General features: G+C 50.5%; 1 protein-coding gene across 1 annotated transcript in view; it reads right to left on the bottom strand.

The window, feature by feature from the left end:
- Nucleotides 1-27,207, bottom strand: part of PTPRT (protein tyrosine phosphatase receptor type T) — a 1,078,581-nt gene that overhangs the window by 22,641 nt on the left and 1,028,733 nt on the right. The window contains 8 exon segments of the mRNA XM_079943946.1: nucleotides 649-780; nucleotides 4,190-4,363; nucleotides 5,885-6,034; nucleotides 8,154-8,289; nucleotides 11,690-11,844; nucleotides 15,826-15,942; nucleotides 18,994-19,091; nucleotides 20,457-20,493. Coding sequence (XP_079800072.1) covers nucleotides 649-780; nucleotides 4,190-4,363; nucleotides 5,885-6,034; nucleotides 8,154-8,289; nucleotides 11,690-11,844; nucleotides 15,826-15,942; nucleotides 18,994-19,091; nucleotides 20,457-20,493 — 999 coding nt within the window.

The raw sequence follows: 27,207 nt of genomic DNA, 5'->3' as shown, positions 1-27,207 counted from the left end.
CAGGGGTGTGAGCCCCAGAAGCTGCCCCATGACACGTGTCCTGTGGCCTGACCAATGTGCTGTAGGCACCCGATGCTTGGAAATGTCACAGGCAGAGGAGCTAAGGCATGGCCTGCTGGGACACAAGGGTCACCTGTGGTAAAGCCAGGCCTCGGCGGGATGATCAGTGGGCAAAGGGTCAGTGGTTCAAGCCCCAGGCTCTGTTAGTCTGGCTGCATCACGGAGCGGGGAGGGTGGCTGAGCGTGGCCGGGTATCAGGCTGTGCTGCATGGCTGGAGATGCTCAGCGCTTGGGGAGGAGCCTTCCCTGTGAGCTCTGCATGATTAGGAGCGATACCCTAACCAGTGTCCGGGGGATGGAGCAGCAGACTCTGGTCCTGGGCAGTGAGGGGGCTGGATGAAGCTCATAGACAGGGGGAGTCATTGCTGGACCTGGGAGGGCCGGGGGTGGGGGGTGGCAGGGCCTGGCACGGGACTCCCTGGCCTCAGCTGGAAGCTGAATGGGCTTGGCTTGGTGCTCACTGGCAGACAGTGCCCACCAGAGGGCAGCTGGGTTGGGCAGCGGCAGCAGAGGGCTGTCCCTCCAACTCTTGGGCACGGCTGCTCGAACACACCTGAGCACTTAGGCCTGGGCCAGGCCTCCTCCTACCTGGGCAGTGTCCAGCTCATTCAGCATCACCACAGAGGAGCAGTTATAATCGAACACCAGCCTCCAGAAGTCCGCCACGGTGTTGGGTAGAGGGTGTTGTGTGACCACGAACGCGGCAGGCTGCTTGTGGCTCTGACAAAAGAACGACACAGGCTTCATGAAGTATACACCCACCAGCGACGTTCTGATGATGAGGAGTTGGCTGCCAGAGGCCCCCTGGGTCTGCCAAATAGATTACACAAAGCAACTGCCCGTTCTTATCTCAGGGTGCCCTGGTGGCAAAGGGGACCTTCTCATAATGAACTCATTCTCCTCCAGACTAAGACATTTCATTAGCAAGGTGTCACTCGGATGGGGATTATCCAATAAATTATTTATGACTTGGAGCTCAGCAAACAGTCCTCATTACAATATGAAATGGAAGATCCTGGATGCAGATTTGCTGCTCTGCCAGCCAAGGCACCTCTTGGGATAAAAGGGATATTTTGTGTCCCTGTGCCCACGATGGAGGAGGGGTTGGCTCAGCCCGAGGCAGAGAGCCTCCTGGAGGGGCTCATAGTGCAAGCGCTTCACTCCTGCCCCAAGGCTGGAATGCAGGCTGAGCTGGTCTGGCAGAAGGTGGGCACTGTGTCCTGTGAGCCAATGGGGCAGTGAAGGTGCTCAGGTTTTAGAGTCAGGCAGACCTGGGTTCAAACCCAGCTTTGCCAGTTGTACGTTATAAGTCATTCATCCATCCATCCATCCATCTATCCCCCCAATCATTCATTCATTCATTCATTCAAGCTCATTTATAGAGTGACTTTTTTAAAATCAGTGCTGAGCACTGGGAAGTTATTAGATCTCTCCAAATCTCAGGTTCTTCAACCGGAAGATGGGATGCATAACTCCAAAGGGATGGCTGTGGTACAGATTGAAAAGATATGCACGTGCAAAGTGCAGCAAGTAAGAACCCAGCTGTGAGCCCGCTGGCAGGGCGGGACCATCCCTGACTCGGTTCTTCGTCCTTGGCACTAGCATCATGGCCGGCACACTAGACGCTCAGTACAGGTCCAGCAAACAACTGAATAAACTCAGTCCCACGTTACAGGTGGGGAGCTGAGGCCCAGAGCAAATGGCCTGTGTGAGTCTGGACCACATCTGAAGCTTCAGCTGGGCGCTATTTATTACAGTACCTGTGAGAAGGTATTTGGAAAGACTGGGGAGCATCTCCGCTTCATTAGTGGTTTGTAAAACCTGAGAAATGACTCATATTCTCAACAAGTTTTCTTGAGTGATTGTTCATGCCTGTTTCCGGTGGAGTCACAGGGCAGCAGAAGGATGGGGAGGGAAGAAGAGTTTGCCCATTCAAACCAGGAAAAGTCTCTGGCAAAAGACTCTGCCAAATAGAATACCTAAAGCACCTGCCATTGCTCTTATTTCTTGGTGTCCTGATGGCAAAGAAAATGCCTTGCAACCGTGGATGCCACAGATGCACCCCTTCGAAGGGTCTTCTCCTGCCAGTGGAATGGTCAGAGGAAGAATCTAGAACAGAATGTTGAGTTCCCCCAAAAGCCAGACTCTAGTGGCAGAAGCTGGTCTGCAGACATTTCCAGACATGGAAAAAAATCTAGGCTTTAAGAGTCAAAAGACTTGGGGTTCAGACCCTGGCTCCACCCTTTCTGAGAGCGTTGACCTGGAGACAGTCATGGAAATTCTCTGACCCTCAGTACCTCACCCAGAAAACGGGAATAATCATATCCAAATGCAGAATGAGATAGTCTATGTTCAGGATCTGACATACTGCCCAACACTCAGTGAATGTTAGTTTTCTTTCCATTTTCCCTGTCTCTGTGATAAATGCTCTATTAGGCCAGCATACCTGACAAAGCCTTATCTGAAAATATGTTCGAGATCTGTGCTCCTGCCGGGTTTCAGGGATCAGCTGGCAATCCATTTCATGGATAACATCATCCTTTACCAAGGGAAACATTAAAAATTAACCCAGAGGACTTCATATTTTTCTGCTAGCAGCAAAGCTGCCATGGTTACCAGATAATGCCCAAACCGAGCTGGAATACAGATAAGGACTTTTTTTTTTTTTTTTAAAAATAAGAAAGGCAAAGACCCCAGTGATGGCTCACAGGAGAAATGCCCTGTGGACAAAGAGAATACAGTCAGCATCAGAGCTTGGCAGAAGGCATCTGACTCCAGGCAGCATCTAATATACTAGGCAGAGGCCAGGAGCGTGTTTGATCCTTGGATGAGGAAGGAAAGGAGGGGGAGTTGGGACAAGGGGGAGACAACGCTGGAAGGAACTTGGAAGTGTGGGTGCAACCCCAGGCCCCATCTCTCACCACACACGTGTGTGTGCACGCACGCATGCACACATGTACACACGCATGGATACGTGCACACAGTGACGTTGGAAGACTCCAAGCTAAAGCCTGCAGTCTTCCCTCCACATCCAGCTATTTGATCTGACCAGGACAAGACTCCCTGCTTCTGGACCCAGAGCCAGGGTTTCCATGGAGGACTTGCGCACCCTGTGGGCAGAGGCCAGCGCAGGCGCCCACAAAGCTGAGATAGGCACTGACTTCCTGTCAGCACTGACTTCCTGTCACCCCTCTGCCTCTAACAAACACTTAGGATTAGTGGTCAGAGAGGTAGTTGGCCTTGACCCCAGCGGACAGTACCCCATGTTCCTTCTTGTTCCAGGTAAGATGGGAGGTTCATGTGGGCTGGATGGACTTGACCTTCAGGTATAGGTGGGGAGAGGGACCTGGAAGGGCTCTTCCCCAGTCAAGCAATGGTGTTCTTGGTCCCGAGTCTTGGGAGGAAAGATGTCTGCATCTTACTGAATCAAGTGAACTGAGGGGAGGCTCAAGGAATAAATTCTAGAGTAAGTCACTAGCTCTCGGGGTATCTCTGAGTGAGTCTCTTTCTCTGGCCTCAGTTTCCTTTGCTGGGAAGTGCATGGATGAGACTGGATGATGCACGGTTCCTTCCAGCTGCAAACATCTCACATCCTGGAAGTGGAGGGATGATACCTGGCAGTAGCTGGAGGACCCGGGGAAGAAGCATACAAGTCAGGAGCATGGACCCCCTGGGGTAGGAACATGACCCCCTAATCCCAAACCAGGTCAAGGGAGGTGTGCGCTTCTTGGACTTGATGCTGAGAAAGCAGGAGACGGTGCCCCTAAGAGAACAGTAGGAACGGGGCTGGCATGTAGAATGTTTTCTGAACTGAACTTAAGGCTGAGAGTCAGCTCTGTACATAGCAGGAAGGGGGACTGGTCAGGCCTGTAGCCTCACTGTGGTGTCAGGGGACCCACTTGAAGCTTTTGGTTTATTCTTTCAGACCTTTATGGGAGCAAAAGGGCTAAAAGCACAGCTTGTATATAGGTCTGGATCAGAGCCTTCAGGGGGAGAAAGGTCTTGTGCGCCAAAAAGATCAGAAGGAGAGGCTGGCTTGGGCAGGGGGATGTCAAGGCCCTGGGCTCCAGCCACCTCCCCCTTGGGAAGAAGCTTTTCCCTGGAATGCCAGCCAGGGGGCTCCGCTTACATCCATCAGTGCCGCATTGATGTAGTTGCTCGATTCTCCATCCACCGAGATGAGGAAGGGCAGGCAGCGGTCCAGAGGCAGGACATCCATGCTCCGATTCTTATCATGGTTCCGTGGCAGGAGACCGATGCTGCAGTCCTCAGGCCGGACGCGAGGAGTCACGATGTTGAGGGTCTATGGGGTCAAGGGCAGATAGGCAGGTACTGCTTAGATGGTTGCCCTGAACAGAGGAGGCAGCAATGTTCAAACTCCCTTCATCTTCCAAGCCTGTCCCTCCAGTCCTTTTCCCAGGACTGTTCTCTTCCGTGGTGACGTTCTATCATCTCCTGCTGGCTGCTCCAGGCCCTGGGGGCTGAGAGCCTCTGCCAGGGGCTGTGGGACACCACCACAGGGCCAAGGCTGCAGGGACGGCACACACTCATGCGGGCTTAGACACAGGCTCTGAACACCTGCCAATCATCTGAGCTGAGTTACTCCTCTCAGCCATCCTGCATGAAATGGTGGGCCAGCCAGGAGGTCATAAGGTGGGGAGTGGGGGCAGGGAATCCCTAATGACTTTTAAATATCACTTAAGCGCCACGGAATGAAAGAAATGATTTTACCAGCATGCCTCTCAGAGAGAAAGCTGTTTGAGAATGGAAGGAAGGATGCTTGGATGAGACGCCCAGGATGAGTGAGAGACCCCCAGAGAGCAAGCTCTAGTTTGTCTGAAAAATTCAGGGCTTGTGTTCTGCAGAGTAAGTCTTGCAAGTGTGGGGCTAGAGCTGAACTGCCCCAGCCAACAGACTAGATGCTACGTGCAACCACCAGGGGTCCGTGTCCTCCATCCTTCCCCCATTCAGCCCTTGGTCTCTACTCCGAATCAATAAAGTCTATTTGTTTGAAGGAGGACTAAGCCATTGACCTGGCTGGGGTATCTGCCCGTGGAACCATGGACCTGCACTGGCCCTTCTGGTCCTGAAACTTCTTTGCTTCCTCCTGCCTGTTCACAGCTCCTGTTGCCCAAAATAGGACCCTGGCACTGACCTCAGGACAGTGGGCTGGACTCTGGTTTTGCCTTACTCAGTGATTCAAGTCCAGGCCTCCAGACCAAAGCTGCCACCATTCCGGCTACATGGGCTCCAAGGGGGCAGATCTGTTCTGCCTGAGCTGTGCCCTCAGGTGATGCTTCTCGGAGTTTAATGTGCATTTAAATCACCCGGAGATACTGTTAAATCACAGGCTCTCATTCAGCAGGTCCGGTGGGACCCAAGATTCTGCACATCTAACAAGCTCCCAGGTGAAGCCAACGCTGCTGGTCTTGAGACCCCACCTTGAATTGTGAGGATCTAGGACACACTCCAATTGTACAGAAATACTGAGAAGACCCGAGTCCCTGCAGGGATCGAGGCGCTTGAAATTCACACCTGTGTCTATAAACTTGTCTCCACATACAACCTGGACTAGAATTAAATAAGACCTCGGTTCCAAAACATATTCATAGTTAAAAAAAACAAGTGTCAGCAGTCACTGATTGGTGAGCAGTTGCTCGTGGTGTGCATTTTCTGTTCTGGAATTCCTCCTCAGCCGTCTGGAGCTGCAGACACTGGAAGGATATATACATAGCCATTCTTGCAAGGAAAGCCCCAGGGCTGTGCTCAGTGGCTCAGTGGCACTGAAGTTGGCTGGGTCATGAAGCCTGGGATGTGCTCGTACCTGAAATTCGTCTTTGATTTGGCTGGAGTTGGTCTGGGGGTCCAGCCTGCTGATATTGTAGTAGAGAGAGCGGAACTCGCATACCGGGATGGCCGTGTTGCCGCAGAGACACGCTTCCAGGATGGCGTCGTGCACAAACACATACTGCTCCTGCAGAGCCGAGGCGAGAGGGAACGGGGTGCTGGGTAAGAAGGGTGGCCGGGAGTTTCTTGTCCACATTTCAGCCTGTGGCTGTGAAGGATGGGCATGATTCATGTTGCAGAATCACTGCTTTCTATCCTATAACCCGAAGGGCCGAGTTGCCGTGTTTCTGGGTGACTGTCTGAGCTGTGCTGAGTTTTGCTCCCTATGTAAGACTGAACAGCAGAGTCACTGATAAAAATTAGAAACTCCTGGACATGTGGTAGCAGGTGCCCGTGGTGTCCTGCCCATGGCCCGTCAGCTTTCGCCTTTCACTGCTGAAGGCTGCTTACTGCAAATCCCTGAGATTCAGGCTGAGGGCCTTCATCCCCAGCAGGGCCAAAGAGTTAATGCCGTGGGAAGGAGGGCTCAAGCAATGCCAGATGGAGACCTGGGGATAAATGCCTACGTTCCCTCTCTCGGGTGGGAAATCTGGAAGACACTCCACACCATCTCAGAGCTCCCCCGGCAGGACTGGGCTCCAGCCGTCCACTGTGTCAAACAGCCTGTAAAATACTTTCACAGTGTTGACAGGCTTGACTTCCTTCCGTCCCCTCTCTCATTTCCCCACTTGCCAACCAGTGTGTCTTGGGACACAGCCATTTGTTCCAACCAAGGAAACCACTTGCCCTCGACTCCTTGTCTCAGGCTCTGCTCCTGAAACGTGCATCACCCCCTCCACCATCCCAGCTCTTTGCCGCTCTCGTCCTGGACACCATCCCCCCCTTCTCTACGCCTTCAATGTCTCATTCCCTTGGGAGAGTCTTCTCCAAATCCACCAGGCAGGAGTTGTTGCTGTTCCAGTCACTCATTAACAAACGTCTGTTGAGCGACTATTCTCCTGCAGAACTTGGCCCATCTCTTTATATAAAATGTTTATCTAGAGGCATTGTGGTGATCTATTTGAACGCCTATCTCCCCCACCAGAGGGCAAGGACCACGATGTGCATAACGCCAGGCAGTGAGCCTGCCTTCCACATGCATGAGCCCAGGAACAGACAAGGCAGCCTCTCAGCTGTAGCAGCCTCACCAAGAAGCCTGCAGACCGGCCTGTGGGAGTTGGCTTGGAGCCTGGAGCAGGGTCCCAGGTGTGTGAGCCTGTAAGTGAGGGAACTGCCTGCAGAGCCCGCAGTGACTGGCCAGGCCCAAAGCCTTGGGTGGTATCTCTTTGCAGGGCTGATGATGGATACAGCTCTTTATCTGCCCCAGCTCCGCTGCCCGGGCACCTACAGCCTCACTAGAACCAGAAGATGGGCTCGTTATAGGAGTAGCAAACCATGGCTTCCAGGCGTAGGAGAGGCAGAAAAGGCTTCCTTGTGAGACAGTGTGGTTCAGGGGAAAGCACGTGGGACGTGGGGTCACATGGACCCAAGTTCTACCACTGTCTGGCTATATGAGGCTTTGGGGACACCATTTCTCAGTTTCCTCACCTATAAAATGGGGGCACTAGCAGGAGCTCCCCCATAGGGTTGTTGTAAGGAGTAGAAACAATACCCTGAATACAAAAGACCTGGAGTGACGCCTGGCACATAGTAGGTACTCAAGAATAAAGATGAACCCCTCCCATGTCCCTCGGATCTTGGGCTCTCCAACTGGACAGAGCAGTGCCTGGAGGTCTGCTTCTCACTTGAGGCCAGGAGTGATGAGTTATCTCTCTTGGAATCCCCTGCGCCTAGCTCAGGAACTCAGTAACTTCACTGAGTAAGCCATTCCTGCAGTGCCTGAAGCGATGCTTGGCACACAGCAGGCATTCAATCAATGCCAATCCTTCCCTATCTCTCTCTTCTCCTTCACCCAAGGCAAGGACACCATTCAAAGAATACCTGAAAGTTGCCATTCAGTTGCCGCTTAGGCCCTCAGAGATGGGGCACACAGCACCACGTTCCTCCCTGGTAGGAGGCCTTGCACTGGGGGGCCTCAGGGTTGGCAGGGGCATCCTAGCTTCTACGATGATCTCACCATAGCAAGCCATGTACCCATTCCCTCCCATTTCTCCCACGCCCAGGCTTCTTTCTGTAGGAGGCCTCCACCCGTGGGCCTTTCTGTCCCACCATGCTCCTCCTTGGCCAACTGACACCCCAGGCCTCACCTCCGTCTGCACCAGGTTGACCCTCTGGGCCCGGAGCTCACGCACGCAGTTGAAGATGTCCACCACCCCTTCATTCTCGGCCATGTCAAGCATGGTGTCGATGGCGATGAAGCAGCCAGTCCTCCCGGCACCAGCACTGGAAGAGAGGACGGTGGTCCATGTTAGGGACCTTGGGGTGGGAGCAGCCCTGGGGAGGCCCCTCCCATTCAGCCCTGTCCCTGAGGACCCTGCAGAGAGGCAGTACACTGCAGGTCTGAACCCCAGTCCTGCCAGGAGATCCTAAGCTAGTGACTAAACTTAGAACCTCAGTCTTCTCTTTTGTAAAATGGGAGAGTGATGCTTGCCTTTGGGGGCTATTTTATCAGGACTGGCTTATTTTTGTTGTACTCATTTAACAAACACTTATTTAGCTGTGACAACGTTCCAGACATTGTTCTAACTGCTTCTGCAGTGTTACCTGTTCATTCTCTTATGAGGTTATTAGGAAGTTTCTCACCCTATTACACAGTGAGAAAACGGAGGCACAGAGTGCTGACCTTGCCCAAGGTCACACAGCAGGCAAGTGGTGGAGCTGGGACTTTCCCCCAGGCAGTTTGGCTCCAGAGCTTGTGCTCCTACACTTCCTCTCTTAATAAGATAATGTACGCTTAGACAACACGGATGCATGCAGTTTGCTCATCTGATGGGTAAAGAGAATCCACCTACATATGCCGGGCACCCTGGAAATGCCTAGAAACGTGTCTTCCCCACCCCACTTCCCTCCCTCCATCTCTCCCTTCCTTCTGTCTTCTTCAGTGAATGGGTTGATGGATGGAAGCAAGGAGGGAGAGACAAGAGAGATCAGAAGAGGTAACTGAGACGGCAGAAACCAGGTCCTCTGAGCTGTCCCAACGGACTCACACAGAGTGAGTCCTGAGCACCATGTCCAAAGCCTTGGGTTTGTCTCCACGTGCACCTGCTTTTCCAGGATCACGAGGCAGCAGCATCAGTAAACCAGAGCAGCCGACGGTCCTGAGACCCGGCTCCAGAATCAAGGCCCCTGATACATACTCGACTCTGACCACTGGTGGCTTCCTTTCAGAAAATCTCAGGCCAAGTAAAAAATAGCAAAAGAACTCAATGAGACCCCATGGGCCATGGCCAGACCTTCCCAGATCAGTGGGTTCCAAAATCATAGCACCGAACGAGAGACAAATAGGGCATTTGCTTTAAATGCATATAGTTTTGGAAGTGAAGGCCAGACTGCCAGGAGGCCCATCTCCACTGCGTTTTCATTTCCCTCACGGAAACAAGTGTCTTTGCTTGACAATGCGAAAATAAAAGGAAACGAAAAGAGGAAGGGCGATGGACCAGGAAAGAAAGCAATGTTGAATGACCATAAATCCAAGGAGGACAGGCGGTGGACCAACCGACACCCACAATGGTCTGGAGAGTAAACCCCTGGAAATCCATCCTCCATCATCTGGCAAGTCTTTGATCTTGGTAAAATTTCATGGTTTGAATTGAGTAAAATCTGCCTTGTACTTGCCCCAGAATGCCTCCCCCCAAATCAAAACCCCCAGAAGGGACCCCCAATCAGGCTGGGCCTCAGGGTCTAGGAGGGAACCCAAAGAGCCACTCGTCCACGTCTTCTCCCAAGTCTCATCCTCGACCTGTTTTAGGAGAAAGCAGCAGCCCGACTTGATTTTGAATCTTGGATCCACCACTAGTGGACAAGCTGCCTGGCGTCTGTGAGCCTCAGTTTTCTCACACATGACACTCTTCCCTACAGGGTTCTTGGGAGGATTGATCCGTTTATTTCAGCCTCACAGAGCAATTAAGCACACGCCATTTGGGGTCAGACCCCTGGGATCAAACCCTGGCTCGACCACTGACTAGCTGTGTGACCTTGGGTGAATGACTCAATCTCTCTGGGTTTCAATGCCCTCTTCCATAAAATGAGGCTGATGATAATAGCATTAATAGCACAGTACACGTGAACTGCATGAAATTATGCTGAAAAAGCACAATGCGCATCAATTGCTTAGCCCTGTGCCTGGTTACGTGGCCATCTATTATAAATGTTTGCTACCTGTAGTCACCAGATGTTTACTGAGCACTAGATGCTGGGCTCGGGAGTGGGGATGTGAAGATAAGTCAGACATGGTTCCTGTCCTGAAGGATTAACAGTCTGGGGAGGGGGACAGCATCGAGAGGCAGAGAACAGTATATGATATTTTTAAGTGCTTACTATATGTCTGGAATTCTCTTAGGTACCTAGTATATGTTGGCCAACCCACTTAATCTTCAGGACAGCCTCAGGAGGGGGCACCACTCTGCTCAGGTGTGTCAGGGTGACTTGGTATGGAGACACAGACACGGGGGCGTCATGCTAGGAGGGCCTGATAAATGCTTGCCATTATCTCCCTTTCTTCCTTACCCCTGCTCTGGCTGCTCTCTGGGATATGGGACTTGGGGTGAACATTTTATTGTCCTCGAATTGTCATGAGATGTAAAGCAGAGACTATATGCGGAATGCTTAGAGAGCCCACGGGGCGATCCGTATGGCCTCCTAATCTTCAATGGACTCATCCGTGAAATGGGCTTTCTAGTTCACACCTCGCTGTTGTGGCGAAGGTAGATGGGTGCTGTGTGAGAAAGGGGTGGCTCTGAGACACCTACAGCTTATGGTGTCTCTCCTTGACTTGGCTCAAGACCTTGCCTGACGTGGACACTGCCAGGGCAGAGATAACCTGCAGTTAAGAGCATGCGGGGTCTGAAAAGATGGACCAGGCCCAAGGTCACACTGGAAAAGAGAGGCGCTGGCAGGGGAGGAAGCGAGCATGCTAGTTGGCCTTCAGATCTGGACATCCACCCTCCTCCAATTCCTAATGCCCTTGACATGATACTTCATCTCCGTTTAGGAGGATTCCAGGATGTGCTCATCACTCCCAATGTGACTTTCTGGGTCAGAGCTGAAAATATCCCTTCTCCATAATAAGCTAAAACCCGACACTGTCCATTTACTCTCTACAAAGGACCCCGCAGGCCAGCAATTGATTTTTAAAATAAGAGAAATGAAGAGAAGCACACTTCCGCGGGGGCACCCTGCCGCCACACCAAGGGCGAGCGTCTGGAGAAAATCATGTTAAATATCCTGGCTCTGCCATTTCACACCTGTGTGACCCGAGCACAGTATCTACCTTCTTAGCGCCTCGGTTTTCCCATCTGTAAAATGGGAATGACAATAATGGCCACCTCTCAAGGTTGGGTGAGAAGTAAATGAAGTAATGCAGGTGAAGTGCATGTGTAGCAGACGCTGTCAGTGCCAAGCCCACGTCCTCAGGGTCTTTACTGTTTCAGGGCAACAGCAATAATAACAACTGCTACTGCTACTATTAGTATTATTGTTAGACTTAGGACCCTGGTCTCATCAGAAAGGGCTGGGAAGAGGGGACACAGGCAAAGAATAAAGGCCACTGGACAAGAGAGTACCCCCTCACCAAGAGTGCAGAGCTGCAAAGGCCTCCTTGTTTGGGGCGGAGCCTTTCACTTACCTGCAGTGGACCACTATGGGCCCAGCTTCTGGGGGATTGAGGAACTTGACCTGGCGGACAAAGCCGAGGAGGCCGGTGGCATAGCAGGGGACGCCGTGGTCGGGCCAGCTGGTGAAGTGGAAGAGGCGGAGCTCCCGGATCTCATGGTAGCCTTTCTGAGGAGAGAACGGCCCTCTGTTCCTCCAGCTGCTGCCCCCAGCCACCCTGCCCAGCACCCATGGGGAGCCACGAGGCCATGAGCACTTAGGGTCCAGCTTCCCTGCTGTCAGGGAGGGCAAGGCCCTCAAAGGGTTAATAGGTGTTGCTGCGCAGAGTGATTCTGCATCTCTTACATCTGGGAACTTCGGAAGTAAATAAAGTGAAACTGATGGTTCTACTGCAGGACTTCTCAGAGCCTTTACTGTGCTAACATACACGCTGAATTCCCAAGGGGGCTTATAACATTCACACTGTTTGCCCAGGGGACCCTCTTTTGATAAGTGTTTTTCAGCAGAACAGATTCAGAAAAATGTTAGACTTCAACTCCAAGTTCGAGTTGTTTCCAGGGGAATACAAGGCCTTTCACTGATTGAGGACTGGTGTCCTTCAGTTCTCCAGTCTGGTCTATGATACTCTCCAGGACTTTCAAAATTAAAAAGGCAGACTTCTTTGTTAATTAGATTCTCATTTAGAATGATAAAATGAAACAAACAAAAGCAGAGCTTCTCTGACTGACGGGGGTGGTGGGGCCTGGAGCTCCCATCGTTCCCCTTCCCCTCCCCGCACCCTCCACATAGACATGCTCCAGGCCAAATGGCAGTTCTTGACTAGTCTATGGTCAGGTTATGCCTCTGAGCCTTTGCTTATGCACTGCCCCTACCTACCTTTCTCTACCTAGCAATCTCCTGCAGATACTAGAGGCGCTGAATAGGAAGAGTGTTCGATGGTTCATTTTTTCAGTTAAAAGATATTCACCGAGGGTTACCTGTGCCTAGCCTTGTGCTAGGCACTAGGAAGGTGGAAATAAAGGCCAAGTCCCTGTCCCTGGAACAGCTCATGGTCCAGTGGGGGAGGCAGGCCCCTAAGTGGACCTTTAATTCCATTAAAGTGCATAAAGGAGTGTCAGCTAATCCCATTAGGGAGAGGAGAAATCAGAGAAGGCTTCCTGAAGGAGGGGATGCCTGACCTGAGTCTTGAAACATATTAATAATGAAAATAATAGCTAACGTTTATTAAGCATCGACTATGTGCCTGTCACTCTTCTGATTTCTTCAATGTATTAATTCATTTAATCCCATATCAATCCTCATATTATCATCTCCATTTTAGGGATGAGGAAAGTGAGGCTAAGCAAGGCTAAGGAACATGCCCAAGGTCACACAACTAGTAAGCTGTAAAGTTACAGTCTAAAGCCTAGCTGTCTGGCTCCACAGTCTGTCCCCCTAATCGTATGATACACTGAGGCTAAGTATTACCCAGTGGAAGGATGGAGGGATTCCTAGGCAGAGAGGCAGTTGAGGCAAAGGCCTGGGGACAGGACTTAGCAGAGTACGTGAAAAGAATCACAAATAGCCCAGGGCAATTCCAGAGAAGAGTGGAAGACAGGCAATGAGGACAGCGGGATGGGGTGGGGCGGGGGCGGGGTGGTGGGGGGGAGGCTGGGCGGGTACTGAGTGCTGCAAGGTTTTGTATCCTATTTTAAGGCCTTTGGGTTTTATCCCAGAGTCATCGGGGAGCTATAGGGAGGCTGCCCAGATAGTTGCACAGAAGAGGAAACGCATCACCAGATGGGCGTCTTGGAAGGATCACACTAGCCGCTACGTGGAGGAAGGATTTGCGGGGTGGTGCTGGTGGGCTGTGTAGAGGGCGCCAGGTCCCCTTTCCTGGGCCAGTGCACCCATCCCCAGCTACCCTGACCTTGGCTGTGGACAGCTAAAAATTACCCCTTCAGAAAGTTGCTCTCAGCTGAACAGGAACCACCTCCTTTGGGAGTGGGGGATGGGCAGCTGGCATTCAGTGACCAACCGATTTTGTCAGTTTGCCCAGGGCTGAGGGGTTTCCCAGGACATGGGATTTTCAGTGCTAAAGCCAGGGTGGTCCTGGGCAAACCAGGATAATGGGTTACTCTCATGGATGTGCCAAAGAACCCTTTGCCTCAAGATGGGCCCAACTCTGTGGTGTAACTCATGCCCCAGATCTCCCTGTGGGACCAGGCCACATCCTTGCTCAGCTCCTTCCCCGCCCTGTACTGCCTCCCTCACCCCGCTTCTCCCCTGGGTTCTTCCTCAACACAGCATCAAGGGCACCCAAATCCCTACCTCAGGCTCTGCTTCCTAGAAACCTAAACTAAGACTGTGGGCAAGACTAGAGACAGAAGCCCCGTTAGGAGGCAGCTGCAGGGTCTGGGCAGGAGTGAATAAAGGCTGGGGTTAAAGCGCTGACAGAAGAACTGAAGTAGAAGTTAAAACAGCTTCGAGAATACTCAGAGTTTTTCACCCCACCCTCCAAATCAGCTCAGCCCCTGAAGCCCTCGTTCAAGCCCACACCACCTGCACTGCAACTGTTTATCAAGGGTCCTCTCTTCCTGGTGGGACTGTGTTCTCTTCAAGGGACAGACAACGCTTCCTGTTTATTATTTGTGGGTCCCCAGGAACTGATTCTGAGCTGATAACCCAGGCAGTGTTTGCTGAGCACCTGTGGAGAGGCTGGCTAAGTTGAGTTAATCCTCCGAGGCCTGTGGAGACCTTGAAGGGTGTCTTCCTATGGGTAATAGCTTCCCTGGTGATTGAAAGAAAGACAAAAAGACAGCCTGAGAAATGACGACTCCTCAACACACTGGGTGGGCTGCAGTTCCCCAAGGCCTGGGTGGGCTGCAGTTCCCCAAGGCCTCCCCTTGGCTCAGAGTCTGGTCCCCAGTCACCCAGCTCACGCCCAGCACCAACCACCAAGTATGGGAGCTGAGGCTGGTGTTTGTGGCGCTACGTTCCAGGCCTCAGCTGCAGGAGCGCTGGCTGCTAGTGACTCACACGTGCCCCCTTTCCTGGAGACGTGCTCTCAGCCGACAGGAGCCCACCCTGGAGGTTACCCCGCAGCGGCTGGTCCGCAGCCAGTCAGTGGACTGAGTACAGCAAGCGGGCACCTCTGCGGTGTGTTTACGCTCCAGAGGCCCCCATGGGTCAGGCCTAGGCTAGACCTTGCCCGAGACTCTGAACTTGGCCTGCCCCTTCCTCTTTCCTCTCCAGCTTCTCTTGCTGACTTACAAGTTTCTCTGGGAGCGCTCCCTTGATACACCACGTATAAGGGAAACCTTGTCTCAGGCTCTGCTTCTAAGGAACCCAGCCTAAGATCACAGCAATGTACCTTGTAGCTGAGGGGCGTCCTTCCCTCCTGGCTCTTCATCTGAGTCTGCAGATACGGGCCTTTAGGAGCCCAGGGGTTGGAGGGGGCAGTGTTGGGAGCAGACAGTGTGTCCTGCCAGCACCGTGCATGCAGGAAGGGCACCATGCATGTGCCTGCTTTGGCACTCACAAGGACCTGTCAATCCCCAAGGGCACAGTGCTCAGAGCACCGAAGTCCCTGGTGTTTTTGCATCCTCAGGCCTGTGGCCACTTGGTTCATTAATGATGTTACTTTTAGAAAATGGCAGCTATGGTTTTGACAACTGTCTCCAGACACTGGTAAATGTCCCTGTGGGACAGTCACCCCCAGCTGAGAACCACAGGCCTAGAACATGTCAAGATCTTCTTTCCCCTCCAGACTCTGCATGGTTCTTTCCCTCTTCCTGGGATAATATTCCTCCTGCTCTTCCCTTGGCTGGCTCTTTCTCATCCTTCACTGTCTGCTTAAATGCCTCCTCCTCCTGGAGGTCCTCTCTGATCACCCCATCCTCCCGTGGATTTCTGTCTCCCCAGCTTGGCATGTTTCCTCTGTGGCTTTTATTACCATATGTCATTATGCTATTTGTCTGGCGAATTCTATTTGTCCCTCCTGCTAGACGCGGGGTCCTTTGGAGCAGGGTCCACGTCCAAGCTGATTGCCGATCTCTCATTGGTGCAGGGTGGGTACAGAGCAGCCCCTTGGTCGCTGCCATGTCCTGGATGAACAAACAAGCCAGCTTGCCTGGAGGGCAGGCTGCACACGGCCGCAGGGAAGCTTACCTTCTGGACTGTGAAGGTGCGGATGATATACTCTGCCAGGGGCTCTGTTTCGATCAGGGTGACTTTAATGTCTCCGTAGACCTCCATGTCATCCGGCCAGTATCGCACACACTTCACCTGCGGGCAAGGACAGGGACGGTACGAGTGAGTGGGCGGCTGAGCGTGTGTGGCCATCTCATCTGGCTTCCCGTCCGAATAAACTCAAGGGCGACCTTGGTGGACTTTCAGTCAAGGCATTCTCAGCTGGCCGGGGAGGGTAAAATACACAGGGACCAGCTCACTCCTAGAGGAACTGGAGCCGCGGGGGATAACGGTGGTACCTCCTTTGGCAGAGCTCCTGGTACTTTTCAAATCCATTCCCACACTAAGAGATCAACTAGATCTGGGTGAGATAGGCAGGTGGTGATCTCCCCACTGTACAGATGAACATCATACTCAAGTTGGGAGGTTTGGTGACTTGTCCAAGGTCACGTGGCCAGTTTTCTACCTCTGGCTGAGTCCTCTTTTTCTGCGATAGGCTGGGGCAGCTGAGTAGTATCAGCAGAGCAGAGATGAGAATAAAAGGTGGGAACAGTGAGGAGGTGGAAGCAGACATGGCGGGGAGAGGGTCATTAATATTACGAGGGGGCTGGAAGGAGAAAGGCTCGTGGCTGGGAAAAGGAAGGAAGGTGCTGGGCTCAAAAGGAAGACGTTTGCAACGGCTCTCTGCCCCAGGGGTGGGTGCAGAGGCCGTGAACAAGCCACTCCCACACCTGGTTCTGAGTCACATGCCGCAGGAGGAAAAAGAGATCGCTTTCCCCGTAAAAGAACAAAAGTATTACCATTCCGGGGGACGCCGAGCGGCTTACAGTGGCATTTCCCACAGTGTGTCCCGCTGGGTGCTGACAGGTGTTAGGTAAAAAACAAGAAACAAAAACAAACAAAAAAAGGTTTTGTGGTCAAATGAGTTTGGGAAATGCTGGATTAAACAAAGTTAAATAGGCCACGTCGCTACAGGACTGCTCGGCTCGTTCACGTGCTAACGCTAATGTGCTTTTCGACTCTCCGAAAGGGGCAAAGAGTACACAGCATTTCCCAAACGTATTTAACCATGGAACCCCCTGTTCGCTAAGCATCATGCAGAAGAGCATCCCGTGGAACCCACTTAGGGAAATGCTGATTTAGTGCAACAGGGTTTGGAGGCAAACGGATGCATTGCTTCGTTCTAACGCTGTAGCTGAGTAGCTTCCAGAAAGTACTGAACCTCTCTGAGCCTCAGCTTCCTATGAATAACGATCACTAACACTTACTAACTGCTTACAGCGTCCAGCTCTCCTTGCTGAGTGTTCTACAAATACTTTACACGGATTACTTGAATTATTACTTATCATCACACCCTGATGAAGTAGACATTATTAGCAGCCCCATTTTACAGATGAGGAATCAGAAGCACAGGGAGGCTAAGAAAATTGCCCAAGGTCAGCTGTCAGTAAGGGATGGAGCTAGGATGCAGAGCCAGGCCCTCTGAATAATTACCAGGAACATCGCCTTGTACAACTGCTGTGAGGTAAAGTGAAGTAACGCATAGTGCACAACAGTGTCTGGCACAGAGCTTCGCTCCTAGCAGGAGTTTCATGAAGAAATTGCTCTCCTGTCCCCTGTCCCAATTCGAATTAGACTCACAATCAAGGGACTCTGTCTCCAGTGGGGGGGACATGTTCTAGAACAGGCTGGAATGTGCCTCTGAATTCTTAAATCCTGGGCTGGACATTTTGTCCACAGTAGCTGCTCCCTGGGCCTGAGTCCCTGGGGCGCAGTCTTGAGTAGGGGGACCATGACCACGAGAACGAGAGACAGGAGTCAGGGATCGTGGCCGGGTGACTTCAGGGCATTCACTCCACTCCTTTGGGTCTGTTTCCTCATCTGTAAAACTGGGCAATGGACTAAATAAGAGTGGGCTCAAGGACAAAGTCTCTTCTGGCCCTCAATTCCTGTTAGGCCACGAGATGTCCAAAGCCCTTTGCTGAATCATGACTGACAGCCCGGATTCTCCCCCTTCCCGTTATCTTGGAGGCCAGGACTCTTCATTTTAATGGATTATCTGGTTCTTGCCAGAAGAAAAACTTACCTGCCCTGTCTTTAGTTAGCTCATGTGGTAAGTAGAGAGGCCCTCTTGATTCTAGCGTCTGTGCACCCAGCACCCACCCACCCACATGCCACGGTTTACCAAGTAGGCGAAAGCAAAAGCTGGGAAGAGAGTCCCATTTCTAAGCCCCAGGAGTAGCTAAGGAGCACACAGGAGAGAGTCGAGACAGAGCAGAGTGAGAGACCAAGGTCTAAACCCTGAAGAATGTCAAGGTTTCGAGGAACAAAGGGTCAGATGCTGCTGAGAGGTTGAGTACAATGAGAAGAGAGAAATGGCTATTGGATTTGTCAACATGAAGGATGCTGGGGATACTGACGAATCACTGTGGGTGGGATGGAGGGAGCAGCTACACTGCAGTGGGTGGAAGAGAACGGGAGTGAAGCAGCAGAGCCTGTGTGTGAGATTTCAGGGTCTGGCAGAAAAGCAGGGACAGGAGCAGCAGTTTCGTTTTGCCTGCTTTATACTTTTAAGGGGGAAGGTACTCAGGATGTCTGTATGCTGAGGGAAATAATCTAGCAATGGGAAAGAGAATTACTTTCCAAGCGAGAGGGGGAGAATGAGACATTCTTGAGCGGAATCTGTGATTCAAGGCACTAGGAATTGCCTTTGAAAGGGCAAGAGTCACTTCTCCTATCGCATTAGGCTGCACCATAAGAAACAGATGATATTCTACCATTTGGGGTCAACAAAAACAGCCATGTCTTATGGTTCAGCCTGATGATAGAGGAGAAGAATGAGAAGATGGCTGTAGACACAAGTAGGATGCAGCTTTGCGGTGTGAAGATGAACATTCACGTCTGATGGCTGTAATTCCCTCAAAGTCTATGAGATGACGTCATCAGCGGACAGTGAGGGTGGAGAAAGGGGCGAGAGGGTTTTGAAGGGAAAAGATGTTCCTTGACTATGAAAAGGAGGGAGGACTTCTCCCGCATAGGGTGCCGTGAGGGTGAAATGTGGAACGGGAGGCACTTGGCACAGAGAGATGCTGGGCAGCGGAATGCCAGCCAGCAAACTCCATCCCGGTACCCATGGGAGGGGCTTACCCTGCCCACTTCCACGAGGTTTGTGACCATGACGATGCTGGCCGAGTTCTCCTGCCAGATCATTCTCCAGAAGTCCTTTACGGTCTCCTGCATGGGACCTGCCAACAGAGAAGGTGTCAGGGTCAGACTGCAACGGCAAGGAAGCAGGCAAGAGGCTTGTCCCTCCCGGCTGGTCAGTCAAGGCTCCGGATGGGTGACTAAGAGGGAGGTCAGCGATTCCTATGGGGACACAAGTAGCGGAGACTGGGGACTGAAGCGTGTGAGGTCAGAGTGTGCACGAGAAAAGCCACACTCCAGCTGGCAGGGTCTGCAGCGTCCCCTGGAAATGCCCGCAGATTCTCCTCTTCATCGCCCTCCTGCTCAGACCCTTGCCACCAGCCCCACTTTCCCGCCAACCCATCACCTTATATTAGGGGTTAATGACATAGCTTAAGGGAGTTTTCAAAAATTGGGCTCCAGAACCTCAGTGAGAGATGAGAAGGAAATTGGGGTGTGGGTGGGGTGGGAGGGCAGAGGAGCTGCCAGGAGTCAGATGCTGAGAGCACAGACAGAAGATGCCCGATTCTGAGCTTGACAAATGCATTTGTCTGGAGCCTGGACAGAAAGGAGGGAAGAAAAACAGACAAGAAATGGGACACAGAATCTGAGAGTCCAAAGCAATTTCCTTGGAAATTTCTCTTTCAATGTCCTGGGCCTCCATCATTTTTAAAATTACAAGAGTAATAAGTGTATCTGATACAAAATTTTGAATGCCATTTTTCTGTACAAATATATATATATATATATGTGTATATATATTGTATTTGCTATAATAAGCGTTATATCTATTATATGTATTTTCCCATGCCCTTAAAAACTCTTACCTGCCATGACATTTTTCATAGCTGCATAATTTTCCATAACATGGAAGTGTCACACTTGAACCAATCTACCAATTGATGGTCAGTTAAGATTTTTCACTTTTTTCCCTATTAGATAACACTGTGAAGGGTATCTTATTATATGTGTCACTGTCCACGTATATATAATCATCCACACGATCTCCTCCCAGCACAGTTTGAGAGGTATAGTCATTTTTAAGTCTTCTGATAACATCCTGGTAAGTCGCTTTCTAGGAGCGCCGGCTGCCTCTCTCTCCCGTGCACACGCCCATCGAGGAGATGAGGCACCGAGAGCTCCAGGTCCGAATGGTGGATACTGACGGCACATGCCTGAGGCTGATGCTTTTGGTCCAGGGCCCATCTCTCTTGACCATTTCCTAGTGACACCTCCTTCCTCTCTCCCTTACGTCCCTCCCCCCATAGCTGAACTTGTCACCTCCTTCCTTCCCAAACAAATGAACAACCTCGAGACCTCGGGAGGCTCTCCAGCCCTGCTCCTATATGACTTCTTGGCTGGTAGAAGCTCATTCCTCTCCTCCAGTGTAAGGCAAGGGCCCTTTAGAGGAAAAGGAGGGCACTTACCTTGAGTAGCAATGTAGTGCCGAGGTCGATGGTACCCCTGGATGACAAAAGAAAAGTACAGTGAAGCTTACAAACAGCACAGTACCAATAATTATCCTTTCCAAGGCTCGGTCTCTTCATAAGCAAAACGAAACTAGCGTTAGACATTTCCCAGGGCAGTGGCAAAGATTAAATAAGATAATGCACGTAAAATGCTTAGTCCATCGCTAAATGTTAGCTATTATTATAGTTCCTTGTGAGGGGCCCGTACAGGCTTGCCTTGGAGCCACGGACTGGGAGCAAAAGTCAGATGGCCACCAGTTATGGCTATGCACCCAGAAAAAGGTGGAGAAGGAATTTTCAGGTTTCTGTGGGACATCAACCACCACCAAGTCTTTCCTGAGCCGTGATTACATGCAGAACACTGTACAAGGCCCCGTAAGGCACCTGAAAGAAGAAAACAATCACCTTGCTGGCTCCTCGCATCAGTAACAATTAGGAAAAGATGTCACACTGCCTCTCCGTGCTACATGGCTGGGCTTGGAACTGAAGTTCCTTTCATTTGGGGGGGTGGGGAACCCCAGGTAGGTGTGCCCTAGAGACTGATACAGCCACTTTCAGATTTAGAGATCAGTTTCTGATTTCCCTGTACATTTCAGAGTCTTCAGTAGGCCCTGCTGGGCTCTGATGTGTGGTTACTCTGGTGCCCCATAATCCTAATCATTGGGGAACGGTTGAGGACAACCTTCTCTTTTGTCTGGGCATGTCCTACATGGAGGGTCCCCTTTTTTGCTACAGAGAGGAAGTATATCATATTGGGTAGAAGTTCAAGTTTTGGAGACAGATCTGCACTTAGTACATAACATTGAACGTGATTAGTATTTATTGAATGAGTAAATACACGAATGAAAGGATAAATCAAAAAAATATATATATGCCAATTATGGAGCCTGTTGGTGGAGAGGGTGTTGGAAAGTCCTGAAACTCCACTTTCTTTTATAGTTAACAATCTCAGGGAAAACAAGTCCGAAAGTCTAATGAACGCCTATTTTTGTCTTAAGCGTTGCTGATAAGTCTTTGTGTTCTGCTGAGGAGGATGAGCTGCCTCAAGACCCTCTTCTTTAGGAAATCAAATAGAAAAGTCATCTGCGTGGTTCGTGGAGAAACAGACATGATGGTGTCTCAGAAGTTCTGGATCTACTTTCTGATTCAAAGATTCATTTCTAAGTCCCCTGTACATCTCTCTACCTCAGACTTCCACTTGCTCCATAAATATTTAGTAGGTACTTTGTAAGAATTACCTGGCATACTCTAGTAACACCTGGGGTGACTGTCAATAACAACCCAAGGCCAGTGTCATGGCCACAACTGTTGGATTAACCACCAGGAATCAACAGCCCCACCTAAACTCTCTGTTTGCGTGGTCCTGTCTTCTTAGTGGGGTTGTCAGCTTCTTGAGGACACACACTGCCTCCTAAGTTTTAAAAAATTTTCTGTGGAGCCTAGCACCGTGTGAGTCTCAGAGCAAATGCCCAATAAACAAGCTGTTGAGAGACCAACCAGAAAGGCAGCATATAGTTATTAGAGAAATGCACATCAAAACCACAATGGGGTACCACCTCATGCTGGTCAGAATAGCCATCATTCAAAAGTCTCCAAATAACATGCTGGCGAGGGTGTGGACAAGAGGGAACCCTCCTACACTGTCAGTGGGAATGTAAATTGGTGCAGCCACTGTGGAAAACAGTATGGAGGTCCCTCAAAAAAACTAAAGTTGCCATATGATGCAGCAATCCCACTCTTGGGCATATATCTGGACAAAATTATAATTCAAAGAGATACACGCAGCCCTATGTTCATAGCAGCACTATTCAGAATAGCCAAGACATGGAAACAACCTAAATGTCCACTGACAGATGAATGGATAAAGAAGATGTGGTACATATATACAATGGAATACTACTTGGCCATAAAAAGAATGAAATAATGCCATTTGCAGTGACATGGATGGACCTAGAGATTATCATACGGAGTGAAGTCAGTCAGAAAGAGAGAGACAAATACCATATGATATCACTTACATGTGGAATCTAAAATATGACACAAATGAACTTATTTATGAAACAGAAACAGACTCACAGACATAGAGGACAGACTTGTGGTTGCCAAGGGGGAGAGGGGGTGGGGAGGGATGGATTGGGAATTTGGGATTACCAGATGCAAACTAGTATATATAGAAACAACAAGGTCCTAGTGTATAGCACAGGGAACTATATTCAATATCCTGTGATAAACTATAATGGAAAAGAATATGACAAAGAATGTATATATATAACTGAATCACTGTGCTGTTCAGCAGAAATTAACACAACATTGTAAACCAACTACGTTTCAACAAAATAAATTAAAAAAAATAAGAAAGGCAGCATAGCATGGTAGTTTCATGCATGGACTCTGAATTTAAACTGCCTGGGTGTGAATCCTGGCTCTGTCCCTTTTAGGCTGTGTGGTCTGGGGCAGGTTACTTAACCTCCTTGTGCTTCTATTAATTTTTGCTGTTAAATGGGGATAACAGCATTTATATTACAGCCTTGCTGTTAGGGTCGTGAGTTAATATATGACAGTTATTATGTATCAGGCACTAGTCTAGGATTTAACATATATGTCTTTGCTATTATTATTATTTTGTTATGTATCTGGAAAGCATTCATTGAGTGCCTACCATGATTAAAAAGTCTGTTTTGGCCATCACGGAGATCCTGAGATGGGAAGCCCTTCCCTCCCCTTTGCTTTCCTGCTCTGCCTATAAATGTAGTAGCTGAGCCCTTCTCTGAGCCGTGAGGGGTAGGAAGGAAGATGAGAGGCACAAAGAGCTCTCTGTTCCTTTGAGTTAAGATGGACAGTGATTCCCAGGCTCACAGGAAGAATTAGACTATGGGAGTCTTCTTGAGTAGGCTTGAGAATAGAAAATAGTACCCTACAGTGTGGAAAGATGCCGTTTCTCAAGTCCATCCTCTTCTGTCATCCCCACATCACTCCTTCTTATAGCCTTCATCCTCCCTGATCTGGGCCAAGACAATAGCCTCATGCTGGCCTCCCTGCCTCCAGTCCAGTCCCAGAGTCCATCTGCTTCCTGCCAGAATGAACTCCCCAGCGTACATCTGATTATGTTGTTTCCCCGCTTAAAAGCCTGCAGTGGCTCCCCGTTGCCTGTACAATGATGTCCAAATGCCTTAGCTTGGGACTAATCCCGTCTCCATCCTCATCTCCAGCCTCATTTCCAGTTGTCCCTCTCCGGGCCCTTCCATGTACCCTTTGCCCCAGCTTCCCACACTGCACTTCAAATGAGCCCTCCTTCCTCCTAAGCCCTGCAGGGATTGGTAGATGCTCAGTTAACACCTTTACAATGTACGTTGCAACAAGTTTTTTTTTTTTTTTTTTTTTAATATTTTCTCCTTCTGGGCCATGGGACAGGCCACCCAGAGCTGGGTATAGTTTTCAGCAGAGACTGGTCGGTGGCAAACATGCATGAATATGTCTCTGAGGTGAGGTTGGGGCATTCCCTTAAGGCCTTAATTGGCAGACAAAAGGCAAAAGACAAAATGCATGGGATTTGGAAGATTCTAACACACTTCAAAGTCAATGGGATGAAATTCTGAGCAAGAAATTCACATTTCAATTGTGGGAGTCAGACGACTTGGTTTCACTATTTTGTTCATTCGTTTGCTCACTCAGTCCTTCAATATTCAATTGACAGGTATTAACTGAGCATCTACTACTCTGTACAAGGCACTGGAAGTACAAAAGTGGACCTGATGGATGTGGGCTCAGATTCTGAGCAGCTTGTAGACATCAACAAACTGGGATAAGGGCCACCAAGAGCAAGATGTGCCAGGAGGCCAGAGAAGTGTTCTCTGAGGTCATGGCAGTTGAACTGGCCCCTTAAGCCTAGTTTGGACGTCTCAACATCCCTGTTATTCCCATTTCATCCCTTCAGCAATATTCTCAGTTTTCCTACCACCCTCCCCACGGCTCACTGGCTGTCTTGCTCTTCTTCAGAAGCAGCCATCATGTTTCCACCTATAAGCCTTAGCACTGGCCCCTACCCACGCCTGCTGTGCCTGTCCCCACATAACCGAGTGGTTTGCTCTCCCCTTCCATCCAGGCTTCTGCTGGGATGGCAGTCACCTCCACAGTCAGCCCTTACCTGCCCACCCTGACATCCTTGGTTCTTTTTGCTTTCTCTGGTTTACTTCTCTTCAGGGCACTCACCACCAAAGTCTTTGTTTATTTACATGCTTATCATCTGTTTTCCCAGTCGAATGAGAGCTCCAGCAGGGCAGGGCTGTAATGGGCTTGCTCATGGCTGTGTCCCCAGCATGGAGAAGTCTGCCTGGGCAGTCAGCCCCGATAAATGCATACAGAATGAACGCATGCATGCTGCGTTCCTGTCCACACGTGGCATCCAAGTCAAGAGACCGTCTCTGGCCTCCAGGAACCCACGCAGTCCCCAAGAGAAAGCATTCTAACCACCTGACTCTTCAGCAATGGAGACGAGAGGAAACGTACTACTCACTTGGGGCTGCTCTGGGGATTTCCCAAGAGCTGGTACAGAAAACTTCCTAACCTTAAAAGAACTTTGAGTTCACTTAAGTCCCACCTACACAGCACGCACATGGACTGCAAACCGGTACTGGGCCTGCCTCCAGCTGCCTGTGAGCAATGGGAAAGAGGTTTGCATCCAACATGCATTTATCTCACTCCGTGCCCATGCATCTGTTACTTATTGGGGACCCAGAGACGATATTTATTTCCAGACTGGTAATTTATAACAGATTCAAGTGGCCAATACATTCTCGGGTGTGCAAACAAATGTGCTGGAGGTATGGTTCAGACAGGAGGAGAACCACGGCCTCTGGAGGCGTTACAGGGCTGGCCCCATCTAGCTCATTATCCAAATGGAGTTGTTTTAATGAATCGACAAGATCCAATTGTGGATAAATGATTCTAGCATGGGCAGTTAGCCCTCTGGAGTACAGGGAGGATTTTGGCTGGGTGGAAACCAGAGCCAAGGGGTGAGCCCTAGACAGCTACCTAGGGTGTGTCTGCCAGGAATCCCCACAGAGACCTTGGGAATTCTGACTTTGCTGGAGTGTACAGGGGGTCACAACTGACGTGATCGCCCTCCCCTCCACCCTGTACTGCTCGCGCTGTGCTAAAGGAGCCCATGCTTGGTGTCTTCTCTGTCCCTCCACTGACTCTCTATTCCCTTCCCTGCTCTGCTCGTGCCCTGGGAGGTTGACCTGTATGGAGGACACCACGGGCTTCCATACCCTCCAGCTGCTAGTTGGGTTTGGTCAATGCGGAGCAGAAGCAGGAGCTCAGAGGACATTGGGAGGTTGGGGTGTAGGTTCTTTTGGGTCTCTCCCTATCAGGTCACCATGGCTTGGCCTTGACTTTCCATCAAAGGCTACAGCTCCAATCACGCAGCCCCCTGCTTACAGCTACTCTCCCTGCTCTCAGGAGCTTGAGAGCTTCCTGTTGGTTCTAGCCTGGGGATACTGAACTCCTGCCACTTTGCCTCCCCCTTTAGTTTCCTTTAATCCTGTTCCTACTGTTATTAAATTCCCTTTGAGTGACCTTCTGTCTCCCAGTGGGACCCTGACAGATAGACACTTCACATCAGTTGTCACATTCTTACGGGTTGGCATCATCCCATTTTACAGACATCAGAATGGGTAAATAATCTGCCTAAGATCATAGGCTAGTGAGCAGAAAGGCCTGGATTCAATGTGGCCTCTGTGAGGACTGAATTCATGTCACGACTTTGGTCTCGTGAGCCCTTGACTCTAACCACAGCACAGAGTCCAGTATCACTTATTAAGACAGCATCTAGCAGAGACTTTGGCCTGTCTGCACAATCTACTTCCTAGAGAGAGGGAGAAGGTGGGCAGAGAACTGGATTCTAGCTGTGTGACCTTGAGCAAGCCTCTTAACCTCCACCCCGGCCTCTTATCCTTAAAGGCTCTCAGAATGCATTGTGATGATAAGAACCTGGTAGAAACGGGTGCTGTTATTAGTGCTGGTGTTGCAGAGATTCACTTGCATTTAAAGCAATTTCCTTTGTTGCCTATAAAATACCAAAGTGCATCTTGGCTCTGACCGCAGTCACATCCTCCCTCAACTTTGGATTGTCTATCCAGGAAAATGCCTTTTGCCGGAGGTTAGCACTCAGGCAATGAATGCCAGATATGGCAACTTGGGCCAGCAGACCCCTCGTGGGCATGGCTGTCAGGGCTGCCCCATCCACTCAGCCTGAGTCAAAGTCGAGGAGAAATGGAAGGAACCAACTCAGTTTGGTTCCGCATGCGCTGCTCGAGTCCCCACTGTGTGCTGCGTGCAAGGTGGTGTCTTTCGAGTGGGTGAGGAGGGACAGGACCAACAGCCCTGGCCTGGGAGTCATTCGGGTCTGGTTTCTAGCCTGCTTCTGCCAGGGAGCAGATGCCCACACTCAAGCTGTGCAATCTCTTTAAACCTCAGCTTCCCTATCTGGAAAATGGGGGTGGTCACCTATCCTAGAGGGCTAGTGGGAGGTCTCAATAAACAGATTCATTTAAAACCACCCCTCACAGGGCCCAAGAGCGACTCATTTAGAGCCCTGGGCTGTTGTCATTGCATTACCGTCGTTATTAAAGCCAGCAGGGCATGGTTGGGGAGGCACCGCCAATGCAGACTCCTGCTGTCCCCTCCCTCACATCCTGGAGAAGTTTCA

Source organism: Stenella coeruleoalba (assembly GCF_951394435.1).
Source record: "Stenella coeruleoalba genome assembly, chromosome: 15".
Classification (NCBI taxonomy): Eukaryota; Metazoa; Chordata; class Mammalia; order Artiodactyla; family Delphinidae; genus Stenella; species Stenella coeruleoalba.
This window is presented reverse-complemented; position numbering and strand designations above follow the sequence as displayed.